General features: G+C 42.4%; 1 protein-coding gene across 1 annotated transcript in view; it reads right to left on the reverse strand.

The window, feature by feature from the left end:
• Arhgap26 (Rho GTPase activating protein 26) overlaps window positions 1–23,721 on the reverse strand; it is a 381,582-nt gene that overhangs the window by 216,170 nt on the left and 141,691 nt on the right. Inside the window, 1 exon segment of the mRNA XM_021226648.2 lies at window positions 14,610–14,688. Within this exon segment, the coding sequence (XP_021082307.1) occupies window positions 14,610–14,688 (79 nt within the window).

Below are 23,721 nucleotides of genomic sequence, written 5' to 3' on the forward strand. Positions count from 1 at the left end.
CAATGGCACTCACTTCACCCTGCACACGAGCACACCTGTATCTCAAGGTCATATTTAAGGATGGCTTCTGAAAAAAGAGAAGTTACTGACCTTGCTTATTTTAAGTATATTCAGAATGTGATCAGTGCATTTATTTTTAGTTCTACTTATAACAGCACCTCAGAGGCTTTCAATCTTTCAGTGAACCATTCAGACACTTGATAGTTTACCATTACACAAAAGCTCAATCAACATGATCCTAAAAATTGTTTAAAACATAATCTGAGAGTCAATTCATGGAAGAAGAAGGCATGTCTCAAAACACTTTGAGCCCCTTAAAGAATTCCTTGGCTATACATATTTGGAGTCCTCTTTTGAAAAATGCATAACTGTCCTTTGAATTTTTTTACTTCTGATTTATATTTTTAAATAACCAGAAGAAAGGAATCCTATACACATTCCCTTGGTGTTTCAAATGTGTTTGAGCTACATTCAGGTTGCAAGTCATTCCTAATAAAAACCTGACGGGAGTCAAAGCCTCTAGAAAAGGCTGGGACCTCTCAGTACCTTTGCAGATGTAGAACTCAAGCTTGTACAAAGGGCAGAGTGAACATGGCGGGACTGGAAGAGGTGAGGGAGGGGAACAAGAGACATGGGAGAGAAGGGCATGAACAGAAAGGGATGTGGGGAAGGGAGAAAAGACAGAAGGGAAAGGAAGGGGAACAGGAAGGAATTGACTTGTGTTTTGAGTGGCACAAATCTTCTTCATAGTCAACTGCTCAATTCCCTGTGCTCGGGTTGAACTCTGAGTCACAGCACAGAGTGCTGAGCAAGACCTATAAAAAGCAGTGCACAGAGGGATGAGAGAGGACGGCAACAGGAACAAGAACAGTGCACAGAAGATGGAGATTACACGAGAAGAGAGACCACATGGAGGAGGAGTCAGAAATCTCTATCAAAGCCAGCTGCCTTGAGCGCTTTCTCCGCATGTAGTCTAGACAAGGCTCAAACTCCACATCTTCTTGCCTCTGCCTCGGAGTGCTAAAATAACAGGCATGCACAACCTAACTGAATCCCTTAACACAAGGGCCAGCATTGTATAGCTAAATGCTAGTCTCAGGATAAGGCTGAAGAGCTGAATGGGACAAAATGAAGTAATCAAAAATGAATGATCAAAATAAGTTCCCCTAAATCTATGTAAAATTTGTTATTTCAACTGTGCACAAAATCTTGAAAGAGGAAGTGGATGAGATACATTTTTTTTGTAGAATGTGATGGTAATGCTATAAAGAAAACCTTTAAATTTGACTTTCATAGTATCATTTGGGGAGAAAAAATATGGTAACTAGCAGAGAGGCTGGTTCACTTTCCCAGAGTCTTCCCAAAGTCTGAAATCCAAGTCATGTCTCTTCCCCTGCTCATGACTTCTGGGTCTCAGTCTTCCTTGGCAACCATGAGCTATTCTGTTATGGTGTGGTTCTCCTCTGTACTGAGACAAGCACAGGTCACCATCTCCAATTCCTCTCTAATACCACTACTGCTCACACCCCATGTATTCTGCAAGATTTATATTTGCCGCCCCTTACCCTACCCTACCTGGACTTGCCACTTAAAGATAGGTGAGCACATAAGAAGCTATCCTAAGGAAGGCAGAAGAAGCTGTTGAGCAAGGGGGACTGCTTGAACTGGGATAATATTAACCAGACTGCAGTTTAGCAGAATGTCTGCTTCAGCAGTACATAACTTCAGAGGTTCACTTAATGACAGCACATATAAACAAAGGTCCCTTCCCCCATACCAATGCCTAGCTCCAAGTGTGGCTCCATTATACACTAAGGGTTTAAGCTTCTCAATTAACAATCTGTTGTCTTAAAAATCCTGAGTAAAAGAAGCTTCCAGAGACTGTTCTAAAGAAGAAGTCAGGCTGGCTGGAATCCATCCCCTGCTGTAGCCAAAACTCAGGCATTCCAAGTGAGCAAAGGCACCAAGCAGCAAGCTTAGCAAGGATCCGCTGAGGGTGCTTAATGCGTCATGGGGACAGCATAAAATGTGTCCTGGCTAGGGAAGGGCTACAAGGGGACTAACACATATGATTGGCCTTTGTCTATTTCCATTTTCCCTAGTACTTTGTTGAAAATAATCTAAACAAGGTTCTTGATATATATTACAAAACTACACTCTCATTCATTTGGAGAGTCTCCACGGCAGGGTCAAACAAGGACATGCTATTCAACAATGCTCGGTGCCAGAGATTTGCAGGCTAGGTAGATTTAGAGGGTCCATTAGTTGCTGCATATGCTGTGTTAAAGTTTATTCGGAAGTTACATTCACTTTCCCATAGACTCCCTTTGTTTTACCAGGGGTATCTGATGATACTCCTCCTACCAAATAACTTTCTGTGTATGTAATTTCCTACAGACTAATTTTGGCATATCACTAGGATACATAGGGACCCTGATTTCCTGGATTCCAAAACATCTTTTTTTTTTCTGGAATTAGAATGCATCTTATAATGTCTGCTTAAATTTAATAAAATTTTACCTTCTTTCTTTCTAGAAGTAATTATTAACTTGATGATGTATCCTTGAATTGGGGTCATTTAAACAGTGGAAGAATTGGTCCTGTATCAAATGTCTTATTTACAAGGTATACTACATGTTTCTGAACAATTGCCACAACACACACCAAAGAAGGGTGGGGGGACTGACTCTTCAGTGTCTTCATGAGAACACAGAGCTATGCCTAGGTTTGGCAGGCATCAAAACACCTGTAATACATTTGAAATGATGTCACATCTCAACTGGACATTAGCTGACATTTACCAAATGTGAGTATGCCAGCTACAAACCATGGGGAAGGTTACAGATCTAGACAGGGCACTGGCAAGTTCCCAAAACAGGAGGGTGGAGCGATTCTGGATAAAATTTGGGAAGTTGGGGCTGACAAGGAAACTGAACTAGAGAGAAAATCAGGACTTCAGAAGGAGTTGAGAGGAGAAAGCAATTGGTCAACTTTCTAGGAACCAGGCTTAGACACAGAGAAGGGGCAGCCTTGGGAATTTCCAACTGCAAAGACACTCTGCCCGAAGCCAGGAGCACAGGCAGGCTCGGCTGAAACTCCAACCACAGGAGCAGAGAACACAAGCACAGCCTCGGGTGGGCTCTTCACAGGCAAGTGCTCTAATAAATCTGTAGGACGAAAACTGACCTTCAGGAAGAGTGAGCAGAAAAGACTGATGGATGTCAAGCGGACTTTAGCAACAGCTCACAGTCATGTCAATATGCTCAGAGATGGGCTGCAGGGGCAGAACCCTGAATACTCTCAAATCCTCTTCTAAAAGACCCTTTGGTTCATAAAACACTTTCTTATCTCATCTGCAATAGACCGTAGGAACTTGTTGCTGGGAGAGTTCAAGGCCATAAGGCCATAAGACAGAGACCTGGGTCAGAAGCATGGTACTCTGGCACTGGTACACCCCACCTGAACTGGAGAAGGTCAACAGAGATGCTGCTGAAAGGTGTCTGCCAATCCACCCATAGGAAAGACAACAGCACTAAAACTCGCACGTGTTCCTCCCACTTCTACCTCCTAGTTCTCAAAGTCCTCATCTGGGACGCCACTGAGTTTCTACTATATTCTTGGGTGCAGTGATTTGAATAAAATGTGGTCCCCATAGGTTCAAAGGGAGTGACACTATTAGGAGGTGTGGCCTTGCTGGAGTGGGCAAGGTCCTGTTGGAGGAAGTAAGTCACTGGGGGGTAGACTTTGAGGTCTCAGGAGCTCAAGCCTGGCCTAATGACTCAGTATCTCTTCCTGCTGCCTGCCAATCTGATGCAGAGCTCTCAGCTCCCTCTCCAGCACGATGTCCGCCTGCACGCTGCCTTGCTTCCCACAGTGATGATAATGGACTAAATGTCTGAACTGTAAACCAGCTCCAATTAAATATTTTCCTTTATAAGAGTTGCCATGGTCATGCTGTCTCCTCACAGCAATAAAAGCCTAATTAACACAATGGGCAAGCTCAAAATGAGGGCAGACAGTATACAAATATATTTATCTAAACCTCGCAAAGTCTCCTTAAATTCACAAGTGGCCCAGGAAAAACAATATGCCATTGCTTTACTGGTTCTAAGAATAGAATACGCTCTCCAAACAACTATTTTAATAATATTTGTTAGCCATGTCTCTGTATCACCACCTTCCCATGTCTCTCCATAGATAGGCAGAGTGAGAAACCATGTTTCTCCAAATCTCCAAGTGGGATTCACTTGTGGTCTAACTAACTTCCTTTCTCTTCATCTCTGAACTTGTTCCATGCCCATTTCCTCTGCTTTTACCAATTCTATTTTGAGTCTGATGAAAACGGGCAAATTCAACTACACAGTAGCTGAAGTTCAAGACACTAATCAACAGTCTTGAACCTAATCGAGAATTGTAATTGATAAATCCATCCCAACATAGCCCACATTGTACATACAGTTTCTCTTGACCTACAAAAACTGGTTCACATTAGAAAATAATAACCCCAGAATAGAACAGCAGAAAGGCAATAGTCTTCATAACTTGGTTTAGTACTCAAGAGGTTAAAAAAAAAAGTAAAAACTACAGCCTATTGGAACTGGTAAGATTGATATACTTGAACTCTGGGAATTTTCTTAGAAATTTGCTCACCCTTGCCCTCTTGGAAAACACTGCACCTAAGCATCTCTCTCTTTCAAATTAAAATAAAATCTTGGTGTGATAATTCTCTGCTTGCTTCATGCACTGTTATGTGAAATAAAGTTAACCAGTAGCTTGGCAGTTTCAGAATCATATGTCCCTAAAAATTATCCTGACTTTTAATTGTATTTGTATTGCTTTCTTGCTTTATACACCCTCCTTTCAAGTTTTAATAGAGACACATCACTTTATGTCCTTAATAAATCTACTAACAGCAGCCCAAATGTAGACAACAGAGAGTTCACAGCCATCATTACTAACTAAATGACAGACTGTATGCAAGCAAGCACACATACTATCTACAGACTTTAGAACTTACTGTCAAATGAGTAATTAACCTAGTCTCAAGGGAGTCAATGTGTTACTGCTTCGAATCTCACCAGAACTCCAACTGAGGCCCAGGAAAACTAGGTAAATTGGCCCAGATTTTATACCAGAATCAAGATTTAAACTCAGGCTAGCAGACATGGAGAACACATTCTACTGCAGCCTACGCCATCCACTAAGACAGCAGGAAACCTGCCACTAGTATCCCCAGCTCTGAGCACAGTTATATATCCTTCATAAAGTTAGTTAAAGCCAGAAGATGGCAACAAATGATATAATTATGTAATACATGATATAAACGCCTATGTATGTATGTACAAGTTGGGCACACACTTCCTGTAGTGCTTAGTGTTCAGTAACCTTAAACTCAAGTGATCTGAGAAGAGGAAGCCTGCAATGAGAAAGAGCCTCCTTCAGATTGGCCTGGGGTACATTAACTTGACTAATGATTGACGTGGGAATGCCCAGCTTACTGTGGGCAGTGCCATCTCTGGGCAGGTAGTCCCGGGAGATAGAAGAAAAGCGGCTGCACTTGAGGCTGAACAGCAAGCCAGTCAGAGGCACCCCTCCATGGCCCCAGTTTCAGCTCCAGTCAGCAGCCAGTCAGAGGCACCCCTCCATGGCCCCTGCTTCAGCTCCAGTCAGCAGCCAGTCAGAAGCACTCCTCCATGGCCCCTGCTTCAGCTCCAGTTTCCAGGTTCATGTCCCAGCTTCCCTTCATGACCCGACTGTAGGCTGTGAGGTGAAATAAACCCTTTCTTCCCAAAGCCACTTTTGGTCATGGTGTTTATCATAGCAATAGGAAGCAAACTGGAAAGATCTTAACTGATTCCTGATCCTTAGTCCTCATAAACCCTCTGACCTGAGACTACCCTGGGGTAGCATACTTGGCTATCATTACCACAAATCCCAAGAAACAAGGCAGAAGTTCTGAGCAGCACGGAGATCTGATGAAGAGCAAGCAAGGCGAATGCTGGCCTCCATAGGTTTGTATTTAGAGCAGCCCAATTACGGCAAGAAGATGTTTAACAAAGAATTTCAGCTCAAGGCTGACTAGCAGAAGCCTTCTCACTTAGGTTAACCCAGGGTGCAGAGAGTTCCATGGGTACTCACAGCACTCTTCTTTTATTATTTTTTTGGGGGGAGGGGTTACGAGAGAGGGTTTCTCTGTATTGTTTTGGAGGCTGTCGGTCCAGCCCAGCCTGCAACTCACAGAGATCCGCCTGCCTCTGCCTCCCGAGTGCTGGGATTAAAGGCGTGCACCACCACCGCCCAGCTCACAGCACTCTTCTAAGTCCCACAAACAGGGAACACGTAAGTCATAGAGAACAAGACCAGTCCATGCCCTCAGCACCTTGACATCTTCTCAGGATGTCAACAAGAGGAAATGTAAACTAGGTAGAGAGATCGTCAAAGAGACTGTCTGGCCTGGCCAACAACCCCAGAAGAAAGAGAGCCTTCACCTCATCAAAGAATTCCAAAAAACAAAGCTAAAAAGTTCCCTAAGCCAGGCGGACTGTCCATGCTTGTAATCGAGGCACTAGGGTAGCAGGACAGGGGCGATTCTCATAAACTTGAGGCCAGACTGTGCTATACATACTGAGACTTTAGGCACCACCGCCATACTACCACCCCAATAAATCTGTATTGATCTGCCCTAACAACATGGATTTCTGTACTCAACTGCACTTACAAGGTTTACAGTAAAAGTAACTAACAATTGCTGTAAAAGGGTATATTCTGCCCAGAGGAGTTTCTTCTTAGTTCCTAGTCCACCCCCTTCCTTGCCCTTCTTTGCTTTTAAAAATAAAGAGGTAATGAGTAGGGGAAGCCTCAAGTTTCTGGGCAATGGGTCAGGACCACACAGCGTGTGGGAACAATGGTGGAAAGCTGAGCGCTAAGGGCTGAAGTCCTGCCCTTCTGTTGGCTGTAAACACTGGACCGCACATCTGCACTGTTTTCCGGATAAGCACAAAGGAGAACTCCCTTTCTTCTCTTTAAAAATATCTTCAATAGTTTTGTTCCCATTAAAATATAATTACAAAATTGTCCCCCTCACTCCTATGATCCCCTCCCTTTCAAAATGCGGTCTTTTCTTCATTAACTATTGTCACACACACATGTGAGTATACAAGTGCATGTGTGTGATAAGTATGTAAATGCAACTTGCGGAGTCCATTTAGTATTGCTTGTATGTATAATGCCTTAGAGATGACCCCTTTGGGACTGGATAACCATTTAAGGTGCTCATCTCTGGAGAAGATGACTTCTCCCCCACCCCCCAGCCTCCATCGTTTTTTAATTGCCTGTAGCTCGTCATCTGGGGATGGAGCGCCATGTGATTTCCCCATGCACACTGGCACGGCAACTGGTGTTGTCATTGTTCGGGTCTTGTTTAAGCAGTCTACTGTTGATATTTCATAGGTTCTAAAAATCTCTTAAGGAAGAGCTTTTAAAATCATACTAGGAAATGACTTTGTTTCCAGGATGCATTTACTAGCTCTGTTATTTTCTTCTAAGGCTGTGGGGTAGCATTTCTGGAACAAAACTTAAGAGTTCAATAACCGGTACTGAGAGCCATTCTGCCTGAACCATACTTGAGATAAATTCAGCAATCCCAAACATGTTTTTAAAAATGCTTATCTTGTTCCACGCCTCACCAAAAAAGGTAAACAACCCAATTTACTGACTTTTTATTATTCAGAATGATTCCAGCTCTTCCATCAACACACTGCTTAAAATACCACTTTTAATTTCATCACCACCAAATATGACTACTCTTGAGCTTTCAGAGTATAAGAGAAAATGACAGAAAATCTAGATTCTTTAAGTGAACACAGTCACTTTGTCATCAATGGCCTTTCACACAGAGGGGGAAAAACTGAAGCTAACTAATGCAACCATAACCTCCATCCCATGAACCACTCCTGTGACATCTGCAAGGATGCCAACAGTCAGTGGTACCACAGCTAGAGATGAGGGGACACACAGAGAATGTCTAGTATCTGTGACTTGAGGTGTCTCTAAATCAATACTACTATGTCTACAGTAAACACAACAAACTGCACAAAGCTGAGCTCACGGTATGGGCAGACAGGGATGAAGACAAATGCTTTAAAGGAACAGCTGGATTCAGGAGAGCAGCCGTAGAGCAGGAATAACTTCTGATGTTCTGTAGCACAGTAAGATAACTATGGCTCACACCAATTAACTGAGTATTTCAAAAGCGCTAGCAGAGGGGGTTTTGAATGTTCCTAACACAAGAAATGGTAAGTGTCTGAGGTGACAGAGATATCAATCATGCTGATGTGACCATCAGGAACAACTATGCATGTATCAAAATGTCACACTTTTCTCCCAAAATGTGCAAGATTGTGTGTCAAAATTAAAATGTGTTTTTAAAAGACGTAAATACACTATAAGGAAGGAAGATATTCCAAAAGGAAATCTATAAACCTGAGATGGAATGTGTAACGGAGAGCTTTTGGGAGACAGAGAGAACCCTGACTGCCCTGGGACTGAGTATAGATGAGGACACAGAATATTGTCCCAAACCCTGATGAACATCACTTAGTGGTGATGTTCCTTTCAAAGGTTGAGCTTCTAACTGGTCCAAGCAAGCATTATTGTACTGCTATTTCCTCATGAATTGAAACACATCCTTCTGGGGTTAGGGGAGCTCGTAAGACTTGGAAAGCTAATGAAACTCCCAAGATGCAGGAAGTTCAGAAAGATTGTAAAGCCTCTCACCATTGTCACTGTACAAACAGGAAGCACAGTCTGGGGAGAGGAAATGCTTCTTCAGCAGAGCTAGTTGCAGGCTGAGCTGAGAGTATCAAGACGCAACTTCCTTTGTTGCCATCCAAAAAGGCTGGGCTTTTAGTGATATGGTTCTCACTGAGTCACCCATACAACTAAAAGCAACCCCTTGTGCTGGATAGTTTTTGTCAGAGTCACTAGGGAAGAGGGAACTTCAGGCGACTTCATCAGATTGGCCTGTGAACATGTCTGATAGCATTTTCTTAACAGCCAAGTGATGTATGAGGGCCCAGCCCACTATAAAAGTTGTACCCTTCCTAGGCAGGTGGGTTTGGGCTATATAAGGAAGTATCCAAGCAAGCCAAAGGAAACAAGCTAGTAGACAGCTTGCTTAGTCTCTACAGTCTCTGCTTCAGCTCCTTGTTTGAGTTCCCACCTGGACCATTTCCTGAAAGTCCAAAATAACCCTTTCCTCCCCAGGTTGCTTTTGTCTGGAGTATTTATCACAGCAACCAAACGCAAAATAGGACACCCCTCACCAACACTTCTGTAAGTTAGCCCAATAAAGTCACAAGATCACTCAGATAGAGATGGGTAGAATTGTTTCTTTGGTCATTAGTCTATGCTCTATCTGTCATAAATAGGTGTTTATCCAGATTCTCTAGGGAAAGTCACACACACAAGGGTAAAATAAAATTAAAGTGACATGATGACTAAAAGCAATGTGTTATCTTGGATTGGACAGCAGACTAGAAAGCAAAGACATGAATTAGTCAAATAACTAAAAGTTTTTTAAATACATAATAATATTGTATTCATATAAGACTCTAACATTAGGTTTATATAGGTAAAGAATGTTCTTGAATTCTTGGTTATACTTAAGTCTCAAAAGATTTTAAAATGAAAAATATTTTAATGTTTTAATGACCTATTGAAAACACACATACACACACAGCCAGAGCCTCAAATAACTTCTTGATTTGCCAAGATGTCATCTTCCAGATATAGGAAGCAAAACAGGGAACTGTTGTATGAGCCTGAACCTGAATTCAAAAGAAGAACTGGTGACAGAAACCTTCAGAGTTACAGCCTCCCTCACTCAGGGTGTCCCCATCAAAAAAGGCAGGACAATAGTTAGCTTAAGTCACAAGCTCAGAGGCAGGAACATGCAGAGCACACAAATCGAGTGTAACGTTACAACAGCTCTCTTACAGGGAAGATAAATATTGGCGGCATCTTCCATGCTTTCTATAGGATGGAACACCAGGTAGAAACACTGACTGGTCACATGTCATGGGGTGTCTGGGACTGAGAGTTCTTCTAGTCATGAGGCACCACAGCAACAGTAACTCCTTGATAAGGGATTGTTTTTCGCCAAAAGGACTTTGATTTAAAGGACTCTGACACACCTTGGGACAGCCCAGCAGAATACTGACTTGGCAGAGCACACAGGTACAGATGGCCCAACAGTCCCACTTCAGATTATGCTAAGAGAACCACAGCTCAGGTAAGATACAAGATATGCCCATTTGGCTGCAACAGCTCCCTCATTAATGACTCCAAACCTCAGCAACAAGTGTGGATGGCTAGGAACAAGACTTACCTGTCGAAACAAACAGGAAAGTTTGACCAGCCAAGAGGCCAGTGGGAAAGCTAGGACCAAGTCCTGGGCTTTGAGGGCAGAGCTGAGAGAACTGATGGTGTCAAGTATAGCTTAGAAATTTGAAAAGGGAATTAGACACTTTATACAGCATGAATCACACTTTATGTTTATAAAGCTAACGCACAAATCGGGCTATAATAAGAGACTCATTTGGCAATAACATGGGGGAATAATATGACAATATCTACTAAAATATATTTGCAATCAGCCCTGGCAATTCCATTTGATGTGTGGGTATCCTACCCAAAAAAAGTGCTGAAATAAGTAATTAGTGAAATGTACATAAAGTACTCATTACATCATTGTTTGTAATAATAAAAATCTGAAAAAAATGAATGCCAAAAATGGGTAAAGTTGCTGAAGTAATTAAACTAAAAGCTTAATAGAACTATGTGAAAAAACATACAAAACAGAACACAAGTGTATGAACAGGAAAAGGGGAATAATGGAGAAGGAGGTTTAAGTGGGAAGAGGGGTAAGATATGTCCATGTGTGTCAGTGTCATAAATGTTAAGGGGGATAGGAAGGAGAGGCAGTGGGAGTGGAATGAGAGGAGGAGGGGTAACTAACATTAAAAGCAATCTGTAACACCTACCACCTTACAAGCTTCATATATATATATGTATATATATACATATATATGATATACATGTGATACACATGTTTATATGCATAGGCGTATGTACACATGCGTATATTTATATACACCTATGCATATACATACACAGACAGACATACACATTGAGTTTAATTGGAGTTACCCACACAGGGTATTATACTAATCCCAGAAGATACAGGTGGCCAAATAAATAGCCTAGTGCCAGGTTTGTGATAACTCTCTTAGAGTTGTTGGTCAGGGGTGTCCTAGAGACATCCAAAAAATATAGGCTAAGGCCATTGCTCTTGGTTGCCCACCAGAACTTGATGGTAGGACCCTGTTGCTGAGGATACTATACACAGTAGTCACAGGACATAAACATCAAGTTAGTACTGACCAGGAAGTTCCCTCCCTGCTGGCTAATTTTCATAGTACTGAAAGGTGCTGTGTACGCTGCTGCTATACCACCCAACAAACACAGTTTTTCTCAAGCAAGTTTTAACTGGGTCCCCTCTGTCTGAATTAAAACATTTCATTGATCTGCGGATAAAATCATGATGTTTAATGTTGAAATGCAGTTCCAATTTCTTCCCCGATCACATGTCCATCAATACCATGAAAATATTCAACATGTCTTTAGGATAGAGTGTGACTATAGGCTAAAAATTGTGGTTTATGTAACAATTACGTTACAAAATCAACTAAGGTGGAGTTTATTTAGATGCCCCTCCTCAGTCATCCTAAAATGTTACTAAACAATGAAAGAAAAAATAAGAATAGAAACCATAATTCCCCAGTACCATCTCCAAAACATTCCAATACTGAATAATATTTTTGCCAGCAGGTATCCTTATTTATGCCTCCTTAATGTAATAAAATTTCCCCAATATTAGGGAATTACGCTAAGATCAGCTTGAGGAAAAGCCAAAACTCCCAAGGGGGCATATTTAACTAATTAGAGAGGAGGTGATTAAAATGGAGCTGCTAATTGTCTACTATGCTCTCAGCAGTGGGAGACAAAATTGCACCTCCTGTTACTGTCAATTACGCAGCCCTCATTTGTCTGTATTTATCTTTCCCTTTTGGACACTGGAAAGCGCACAGAGGGGTAGTTTCCAACACACGTTATATGCTCCTCTGAGGCAACAGGTTTACAGAATGTCTGGAGACAGAATCATCTTGTGTTTAGACTTGTTATTAATGTGTACATCCTGGAGAAAAGAGATGCTTATTTTCAAGAGTATATTTCCCATCTGCACAGGACAGCTACTAACCTCTGAGAAGACTGAAGGGGTTAGTAGGGACCAAGTACACGCAGATGCAGAACAAGTATCACGTAGCAGGGAGGAGGAGAAGAGGAGGCTTAAAATGGTGGTGAGGCAGTATTAGAAGTTGAGCTTGGGGCAGTGAGGAATGTGTTTTTGTTATTGCTTTATTTTGTTTTTGTTTAACTCAGACCAAGAATATCATGCAACTACAGGATTTTTCACCTGTAGTTGCATGTTATTCTTGGTATGAGTTTTCACCTGTAGTCAGAATTTCCTATTCTGAGTTTGGGGAGTCATTCAAGTGAGTCAGAGAAAGGGAGTACTGCTGAGGTAACTGAGCATGAATCCTTAGTCTGAAAAATATATTAGAGATGAAACCTAAACACATTTAGGGATAGACTTGAGCTGCGCCCCTATAGTGGAGACTGCCAAAAACTAATGACATCCTTTTTCATCTTGTTCTGTGAAGTGCCCTGGGTACTGACTGGCAGGGTCAATGGCTGCCTATGTGTATCTGGATTTCTCCATTCTCATCTGAGGGCAGGTACAGCCACTTCATGCTTACTAATGGAAGCCGCAAGGAAACTCTAAGTACCTTACAATGCTTTCTGTGGATGCTTCCAACACCATTTTCTTACTGGAGCAAGGCAATGACAGAACAGCCCAGGAAACCATGGGTCCAGGTAGCAAAGCAGTCACGGTGGGTGAGAGCCCAGGCGAGAGCTCTGACAGGCACACACACTTCCATCCACACGTGCTACGACACTTTAAGTCTCTTCAAGGTATAACATTCTGGCCTGCTCTCTACAAAGTTAGCCATTTTTATCTGTGAAGCTTGAGTGAACTTGTTTAATCCCTGTAAATCTGTTCTCTCACCTATAAAATGAATCACAATATCTATTTCCTAAGACAGTAAAAAATAAGTAGTTTTTAAGACATTAAATCCAGTAAAACACACACACACACACACACACACACACACACACACACACACACACTGCTCAGTTGATGGTGGATGGTGCCAGCAAAGATGAAGGCTTTCAAGAAGCTCCTTTTGAGGGTCTCTGAGGTGAAATGGCAATTATGACTATGATATCCTACAAGGATAAAGGTGTATCTGCTTTGGGGGGAGTTTCTATGGATAATAATGCATATAGGAAAAATTGAGGGTATCCTATATTTTGACCTAAGAAAAGAATTCAGATTAAACAGTTGTTTCATTATAGTTTATCCTACTTTGCCTCATCTTTAAGTAGTTAATTAACATGGATATATATCACCTAAAAGTATAAAACCCTAGTAATTACTTGTGCTTTGTTGACTAGATTTAGTACTGTGTTTATATAATATAGCTGGGTAGAGCAGCACATTCCTCTATGCTGCCAGATCATCCCACCAGCATAGACTAGCAAAGAGCCACAAATGAACTGAGATCATCTGCAAGGGGCAAAGACTTGATTCACAGCGTTCTCTAGGCAACAGAAGCCATGATCTGTCTTATCAGGAACGCATTTCCCCCTTTGGATCATGCCTTTACACATGTAGAACCTTTTTATCTTTTATGACGAAACAGCTATACTCTACTCTTAGGATTTTTGTGACCATAGCATTAGGAAATTGTAGTTGAGATTCTCAGCATCAAGATAAAAAGGACTGTTCTGGGACTTACCCCAGGGCTCTCAGATGGGTTTTACATGTCACAGGTTGCATAACAACCACAAGATCACAAAACCCTGCTGAGGCCAGCATCTCTGAAATGGGAACACAGATCATGTCACCAGGCTTAACTTCTTCCATCTACCCTGATAATGTCCCACTGCTTACCGTGAGATGTGAATCACCATAGCAATGGGAAACCTAATCAGATGACAATGATAAAACGCTGTGTCGCCTATATATACCTTTACAACTGTATATCCCATTAAAAGCAGCTGGGTTCATGCTTTGCAGCCTACTTTTTGTGAAGGCAACATATGATCAATATCCATCCAGGAATCCAGACTACTCTGCCTCTTCTAAGAGGCCCGTAAACAATATGCTTGTGTCTATAATAGAGGGAGCCTCCTGTACTATCACAGAACTTCTACCTTAGGAGCCAAGGCCAAAACTTGGGAACTAGACACACACAGAAGCAACTGCAGTATATCTACAAACATCAATCTACAAATAAAAAACCCTCCTGGGACATTGGTTTCAAAGAGTCAAAGCTTTAGAGCAAAAGCAAAAGCCTCTCAGTAGGGAAGCTGCACACTGCTCCCTGGTCTTTATTGTTCCACTTCCCTGAATTGTTACTTACAGGTTCCCGGCCATCCATGGCTTCCATCCAGAGCCTACGGTCCTCTTCCGACAACGCCTGCATGGTGATAACCCCTGACCTACAGAGAAAGGAAAGACACAGACATGACCCCAGTGCCACACGAAGAGGCACTGGCAAAAGAGAACATTTGAGACATGTCCACGTATCAGAGGGAGGGGACGCTGAAGCCAAATGCATGGAGAAAGGCACAGTCACCTCCTCATGTCCTTTTCAATTTGCCCATCTCTCTCAGAGGGGCAGGAGATAGAAGTAAAGGACACAAATTATTAGCTCCCTGCTTCCTTTAGAGCTTCTTTGTCCCTTGGACCATAACCCATTTGCTTAACAGGGATTTTTAGTTAAAGGGGGAATGCAGTATTTCCTAAAGGGAACTGAGTTGACTCTAGATAAAAAGAGACATACCCATTTTGAATACTTCATATTTCTTAATACCAAATCCAATGCTTCTAAACTGCCCTTGTTACCAAATTTATTAAGTGACTTGTCTTGGCGATTGCAATTAGATTAGATGTATGTAAATTGTTTTAATGACCACCCACATGCCAGAAACTGGGTGCTGCACAGGCATTTACTCTTCATGCTCTCACTGAAACCTACTTGCTATCCACAATGAGCATAAGCCCTCAGGACAGTCCCCGCAGCATCACATCCTGCTTCCTTTACAAATGGCATGCCTCACAGCAAAGACGGGGCAATAAAACGGCTCGAGGAGTGTGTCACACACCCCTTACAGCAGCGCCTCTTTAGTCAGCGTTGGTCCCATGCTGCCCTCAAACCTTTTCCCCTCAAACATATGTGCATTCCGTTGAAACAATTTAATGTCTATCAAATTGCTAACGAACACAGAAACCCTCAAAAATCCTAGTACCAATGGATCCCACCTCTAGTTAAGGAGTTATTGACAGCTGCTGGCTGCTGGAAGGAGTCCCCCCACCTCCCAGGATGAGGCCTCCCAATAGAGTGTCTATGCTCTAGTGGTTAGGCCTATATCCAAGTACACAATGACAGCACTAAGTCGACTTGGAGAGTTTAAAATGGATACATGAAGTTGTCAGAGAAGAGTAGTGGGGAGGGGCCTCAAGGGTGAATCTGATCAAAACACTTTATGTACATGTATGAAATCCTCAAACAATAAATTTAAAATATATTTTTTAAAGTTTAAGAAGAGCTCTTTTAAAGCCTCATCTTCAGAGTGAGAAACCCTGAAAGACAGAGAGATCGCTTGCCATCTACACCCACATGCACTCAGTGTAGTACTAAAACCACCCAAGCCAGGGATGACGGCACCAAGCACACCCATGCCAATGCCTATCATCTCTGTTCAACCAATAGGACATGGCCATTGTGTTTAAACACACAGCGCATCTTCCCCCTCCCCCTCTCAATGCCTTCCACTCTATGCTTTTCACAGCTGTGACAGTGAAAGCACAAAGGTCAAGAATTCACGAGGCCCGAGGTAGAAGTGAAGAGGGACGGGGAGGGGGGGAGGCGAGGGGATGATCCCACAAGCAAGACAGGTGGAGGCTGCCAGGCAGGCTGGGAACATGAGGGTCGCAATAGGTGGGGTGGTGAGGACTAAAGACAGATTCCCGAGAAGGAAGTCATTCCTTGAAGCCACACTGGGAATTGGCACCATCCGAGAAAAGCGAGTCCAGAGTCTTCTCCCCAGCATCGGTCAGGGCTCTCCCTCTGCTTCTCAGACCCAAATGTCCAGCAGTCCATGTGTGCCAGACTCCCTGTGTACCCAGACGCTGCTCACAGCTGCGAATGCACTGAACTGAGCCTCAGCCTGGAGGCAGAGCAGCTTGGATGCTCCCTCCCCCATCCTGTGCCTGTGCCACAATGTGCTTTGAAATCCAAACCCTAAGAAGCTACAATCTGCTCAAAGTTCCCAAAACCCTAGCTTCACTTCTCTGGATGCTTCTCTACTTGTAGTTATTTGTTTGCTTCGTTTGCTGGTACTACCTGTTTGAGTCCAGCAATCCATCTTTAAAGTGTGTGTGTGTGTGTGTGTGTGTGTGTGTGTGTGTGTGTGTGTGTGTGTGTAGATTCCCAGCCCAACCCCACCCTCTGGAAGCTGAGCTTCTGGGCTGGGCCTGGGAAATGGAGAGTTAAAACAACTCTCCTGGTGATCCTGATGTAAGCCTAAAGCCCTGAAGCACCTAACTCATCCCCACCTTGTCCTTCTGGGTTCCCCTGCACTACAAGTACTAACAGCCTCCTCTCTACACTGGGAGTCAAGCAGCAGCACACCTCCAGTTCCTTCCCTGCAAGGGAGCAATGGAAAGATCAAGAGCCGCCCCAACATCAAGAATGCAGAGATAGCACAGATGTCACATCAACTTGATGGCCTACGGCGTGATATTTCCACCCAAAGCCACCAAGAGGAAGTTCAGAAAAAACTCAGAGGCTGTAAAGGGAGGGCTACTGGGCCTTAGTAACCAGGGAAGTCAACATGACTTGTTTCCACTTCAAAAAGATATATCAAAATACAAATTATTTTCCACATGTGGTCTTGCAACCTTAGTGTAGGGGGATACGCCCTGGAAGATAGATGGTGAATAAAGCTGGATATAACACATTTAGTTATAATTATATTCCCCAAATTCAGACAATTTTCTCGGCCTCATGTATGTACATCTGAATAAAGCACTATACTTTCTCGGTAGAACTACTCATATTTTCCCCTTATTAAACCAAAAATACTAATGCAAATCCTACATGTGACTTTCATAAGAAGCCAAGAAAATAGGGTCAACTTTGTTTTGGAATCAAACAATAACTTCTCATAATTACCTTATCAAGGCCCCTAGATTAGCAACATATCTCCGAACAAAATAAAACAAGAAAAACCTTCCATGACGTGACACTTTGCATATCAGCAAACTTTCAAACTTTCTTACAGCATTACTATTTAGCTCATGTTTGGGATGCGTGCCAGTTTTTTCATAGCAAAAACGAGGGGGTAAGGGAAAAGGGAGAGGAGACCTGAAGAGAAGAAATACAAACCCACGACAGAGAAATGGGGTATATGACTGAAACTCTTCCTGGTTCACAGCACTGTGACCCAGTAAAACTGTGATGTAAGAGCAACAGTTTAGCCCAGCATGGCATATCACCTGCTGGCCTAAGCACTCTATAATTAGTCTACACTTCATGCCTAGGCATGAGGTAAGCACATTCTCATTGCTCCCATCTAAAAGACAAGAAAACCAAGACTGGGAGTTAAGAACTGTGTCCCTGATTGCAGCCAGCAAGTTACAGGGCAAGTCCATGACCACAGTCCAACTCCTAAGTCTGGTCTGTGATGCTATCCAAATGTGGAGGTGACAGAGCCTCCAGAGAATGTGTATGTGTGTGTGCTACCCAGTCCCCTCTGCATCAAAACTGACCAAGAACCCCTGCAGCTCCTAAAAGAGCTCCTTCACTGAATCAAATGTGACAGAGTGATAAATGGCTCTGTAAACCCAAAATGCTTCATAAATATTCCATTTTCCACAAGCATCTGCCAGGACTCTCCCTCCAGAACCCAGGCATACATTTGATTGGCATGACTTTTGACAGCAGAGGTCCTTCACGTTGCTACTGCTCAAAAGTATCAAGTGAAGGAAGGCAACTTTTTTAACAGAGCAAAGCAGATGTTGTCGACAAAAAAGATTCGCTGGGAGATTGTGACCTCTAAGACTTTCAGGGAAGCTACATGCATGACCTCTCACCGGTATGGCTGCATGAACAAAGATCCAAAAAAGGAAAACACTAACAAACATGCCCCATCATACTGAGCAGATTGTATTTTTCTATTTAAGAAATGTGGAGGGAGGAGCGCATGTGCAAGCATGTGTGTGTATGTAACAACTACAGAAAAAGGGGCCATGAACTGGGGGAGGGGTACATGAAAGGGGCTGGAGGGAGGAAAGGAAAAGGAGAAGATGATGCAATGATATTTTTTAAACAAAACAATATGATTTTAATGCGACTATAAATTTGTTCATACTATAATTTGGGTATAGAAAGAAAACAGTTTTTCTATAGATTAATTGATGTGAGGAATGTGACCACTGAGTAGGGGTATAAATCTATATTTAACCTAGTGCGATATAAAATTTAATTGGCTTTAATAATGAAGCGCATCTATAGATTTACATCCATCTAGTTGAGAGGGTGATGCGTCCTTGTTCTTTTTCAAGATGGATGCAATAATATTTTAATTTCAAAAAATATTTAAAGGTCCCCGGGCGGTGGTGGTGCATGCCTTTAATCCCAGCACTCGGGAGGCAGAGGCAGGCGGATCTCTGTGAGTTCGACGACGGGCTGGACCGATAGCCTCCGAAACAATACAGAGAAACCCTGTCTCGTAAAAAAAAAAAAAAAAAAAAAATTTAAAGGCGCTATCAGAAAGAAAAGGAATACTGGTAAGTTAGACCACACCAAAATAAAAATGCATTTATGAAAAGATATTATGAGAAATAAAAGGTGGAGGCTGAGGGTGTAGTTGAGTTGGTAGGGTATCTAGATGTATGCGGTTCTGAGTTGGAATACCAGAACCACATAAACCAGGCATAATAGAGCAATCTACAGTTCTACCATGTGGGATGTAGAGGCAGAAGAACCAGACGCTCCAAGTCATCTTCAGTGACTTCAAGGCAAGCCTGTGCAACATGAGTCCCTATCTCAAAAAATGAAACATCACAAATCAAAAAAATTGACAATGAAAAAGAAAGAAATATTTTTAATATTTATCTCCAACAAGACTCATACTCCAGATATGTGAAAGATGCTGACAAATGGAAAAATTAACTACAAAATCCAATAAAATCTTAATAATTGCTTCACAAAAGAGCATATGTAAGGGCTGGAGAATTGGCTTAGCAGTTAAGGGAGCTTGCTGCTCTTCAGAGGACTAGAGTTCAGTTAATGGCACCTATGTCAGGCAGCTCACAACTGTCTTCCGCTCCAACTCCACAGGATCCAACGCTCTACTTTGGCCTTCACACTTGAAAACACATGACATGCATGCAAGGGCACACATGCCTGAACACACACACACACATACAAACACAGAGAGAGAGAGAGAGAGAGAGAGAGAGAGAGAGAGAGAGAGAGAGAGAGAGAGAGAGAGAGAGAGAGAGAGAGAGGCAGGCAGGCAGACAGACAGACAGACAGACAGAAAAATAAAACATGAAAAGGGGAGATCCAAATGATCAATAGACATAAGAAGTAGACATCAAATGAGTCTTCACTGAGGGAATGAAATTTAAAGACAGAATCTATATCTAACACCTCCTGAATAAAGGATATTAAAAGGTTTCTTAATAATTTTCTAATGCAGTATTGTGATTCTCATATTTTGATGATGACAAAATAATAATGACATTTTCAGTATCTACTAGAACTAAACCCTATACATGACTTAGCCATACTACCTCAGAGGCACATTCAAGAACACTTGCCATTTTATTCATAATAACCAAAATGGCAGCAATAAAAATGTCTTTCAAAAGAGGATAAACAAATTGTTACATACCTAAATGTTGGGACACCATGTGACAACAACTAAAAATAGCAACTAGTACTGCACAGAGCAGTAGGTATGAACTTCACAGATGGTGAGGAAAAGTCTACAGACCATATGACTACATCTGCATGGCATTCAAACTCTTAGTAAGCTCCCACAAGTCAGAAAAGTGATTCTACCTCCAAGAAGGGATACGGCAGTATCTGGTAAAGGGTATGAGGAAACTTCAAGGATATAAATGTTTATCTCAATCTGGATCTTTGTATGTGGTATGTGAGCAGATACGTGTGCAAAAGACATGAACTATGAACATTTTGCAGTGATACCTCGACTAAGAACCTGTTTTAAATACTTAAGACAGCACCTGAGCCTCCCTACTACTCCAGTGTGACTCCGTACTGCCACCGCACTGTTCTCTACTGAATGTGTGACTTGCATTTTCAAAAAGGCAAAGCAGAGAACTTCAATTGCTTTTCCCTTGGGGTTGATGAGAGTTACACCTTTTGCCATGTTACAAACTTGAAGAAAGAAGAGTATCACACATTTCCAGAAACTTAGTTATTACCAAAAGGGCAAATGAAGGCAGATAGCTAGTATGGGGTAGCATCAAAGCAATGCCTGGACAAGGGCAGGAGAACAGTTTAAAAGGAGGGAGAAGCAATGCATTGGTGCTGTGATCCACCAAACCGCCAATACCTCCATGCCAAAAGTCAGGCTCTACCACAAGCACCAGCCCTGACATCATGGCTATTTCCTTTTTCCTCCCCAGTAAAAGCTTCAAAGTGGACTGCTACTCCCTTTTAAAAGCTAATGTCTGATAACTGATAAGGACAGAGAAAGGAAGTCTCCAGAAAATACTAGAAACTTTTTAAAGAAGTTCACTCCAGTCACCAGATAAGAGAGAGTGAAAACAATTTAAAAATCTCTTTCTAGAACCCAGCCCTAAAATTGTCCTCAAAAGCCAGCATTTCTTCACTGTGAATGCTGCTAGTGCTGTAGCCAGGGCAGCCTGAGAGGCAGGAACAAGGATCCGCAATTTTCCCAACACTCACATCACAAGAATGATGCAAAAAATGGTTCTCCAATGTGAGAGAACAGAAAGGAATAGCAAGACAGAAATTTATGGGGAGGGAAGAGGGGAGAGGAGTGGCAGGGAAGTGGGAGGTGAGAGCAGTTGGTGTGCAGAGCATGTGTGTGTGTGTGAAATCCCTAAAAATGACAATAGTATAATAGTAATAATAACAATGATAATGACAATAATAATAAAAGGAAAATTGTCCTCATTTATCTCAAGGCAGCTGCTACCAATCCCCACATCTCCTCCAATGTTGGCTTCCAAAACAAGCCTGCAGAAAGCAACACACCTTTTTGAGGTTGTTCTAGTTAGGCTTCTATTGATGAACTGAAGAAGGTGATCAAAAGCAGCTTGGGGAAGAAAGGGTTTATTTTGCTTACAGGTCACACTCCATCACCAGGGGAAGTCAAGGAAGGAACTCAAGGCAGAACCCTGGCGACAGGAACTGAAACAGAGACTGTGAAGCAAAGATGCTTATTGGCTTGTTCCTACTGGCGTGCTCAGCTGACTTCTGTACACTGTCCAGGAACAGAGGTGGCACCACACAGTGATCTGGGCCTCCCCCATCAATCATTAACCAGGAAAATGCCATACAGACTTGCCTATAGGCCAATCTGATGGACACATTTTCTCAACTGAGGTTCCTTTCCCCAGATAACTCTAGCCAGTGTCAAGCTGACAAAAACAAAACAACAAAATAACGAAGAAAAAAAAAACAACAAAAACACCTCACTACCCAAGAGAGCATTACATTCAGAATGCTGGGACCACCAATGTCAGTTACAGCCCTCTCATCGGCCAAGAACAATCAGAATCTGAGGTTCCTCGACAGCTTTCTAGTTCTAATCTTATTCATGAATCAGAGTCAACAATAGTGATCTCAGTGGTTTGGCAATTCACCCACTTCCTATTGGACAAGGAAATGCTAGGACTAACTCCACCCCACTGAAACAAACACAATCAGAACCTCACAGAACTCTTCTATATAAATCAACGTCCAAGAGCGAGGCCTTACTCATTCATAGGACTAAACCTCCAGCTGGCAAGAGCTCACTCCCAACTCCCATCCACACCACTGTGCATTTACGGGTTAGGTTGACAGTAAAGGACTCCAATACCCATAGAAATATGTCCCACCATGCTCTTGGAAGATGGGAAAGTGAAGGCTTGGGGAATGGGCTTTGTATTCCTGGGTAAAAGTGTTTGTCAGAGGCCAAGAAGAGGAAGCACTGCTGGGAAAGCTGCTTCTTGACACTCTCTATGCAATGAAAAGGGCTCAAAGTTTGCAGATATGGCCAAAGTCATGTTTGACCTTAGAGAATAGCATGCGGCCCATGTCAGGTCATAGAGAGCACGTGAGTAATCAAGTGAAGGAAACTAGGCAGGGAGCTCCTTACTGCCCCCAAAGAATATACACCTGGGCTCCTAAAGCCTGCAGCCTTTTATTGATTCTGCATTTTCACTTGTGGAGAGCTGCACAGGAATGAGCAAAGAGCAGAGCCAGCACAGTCACAGAGGCGGCCGCCACCCATCAAGTACCACAGTAACCAGAGTGATGCACAGGTGAGAGAATCCACAGGTCACAAACCAGCGGCTCCCATATATAGCTCAGATCTATTGCTTAGTCTATGCCAAATGCTGCATTAAGGACTTTATTTCAATTATCATTTATTTCCCACAATAAACGAATTGATTTAGTCAGTTGTTTTTTAATTTGCTTATTTGTGTTGCTGGGGACTAAACTCAAGGCCTCGTGCATGATAGACAAGCATTTTACCACTGAGCTACATATTCTGCCCTCTGCATCTGCTTCTAAACATGAAAAATGCCACATTGCTTAAGGAAGGGCTAAATCTGCCATTGCATGCAGGTGGGCCAGAGACTAAAGCAAGGCCTAATACTTAAACCATAATGCTGCAGTTACCTCATCTGTAAAGACTGAATGTGTCCTGGAGTCAGAGAAGACGATCCACTTGGAGAGAGGGAGTACACCTCCCTCCACACACACCCAAGATGTCCTCCTAAGCAGCTTCTAACCAATTATTCAGAAAGCATTTTATCCTAATTAATTAATGAATCATAATCAACTAAAGCCTACAACACTGACCTCTTGGGAGGAAAGGTTTCAGAATAAGTAGGACCCTGGCAATAACAGTAGTCAAAAGAGTAAATACTGCCAACTCTATCAGATAATTTCATAGTATTTTAAAAGAGTTATTTTAAAAGAAAATAAAGTCATAAAACATCAGACAAATTTCTGGCATACTAAATCGAATGGCCCATGAATGTAACTGATACTGACTTCTATGTGAATACCAGGTGCCAGCTGCAGCGACAGACACAAGTTATCACAATGCACCAGGAGAAAGTATTACTAATCAATGGGATGGGTGAAATGCAAGAACAGTTCAAATGCCTGTTACTGCTCCTCACACCAAGCTAAGACAACCTCTCTTTAGGTTCACCTGCCTGCTGCCACACATATACCACTCATACTCTGA

The sequence above is a fragment of the Mesocricetus auratus genome, unplaced genomic scaffold (assembly GCF_017639785.1).
Source record: "Mesocricetus auratus isolate SY011 unplaced genomic scaffold, BCM_Maur_2.0 Super-Scaffold_6730, whole genome shotgun sequence".
In the NCBI taxonomy this organism is placed as follows: Eukaryota; Metazoa; Chordata; class Mammalia; order Rodentia; family Cricetidae; genus Mesocricetus; species Mesocricetus auratus.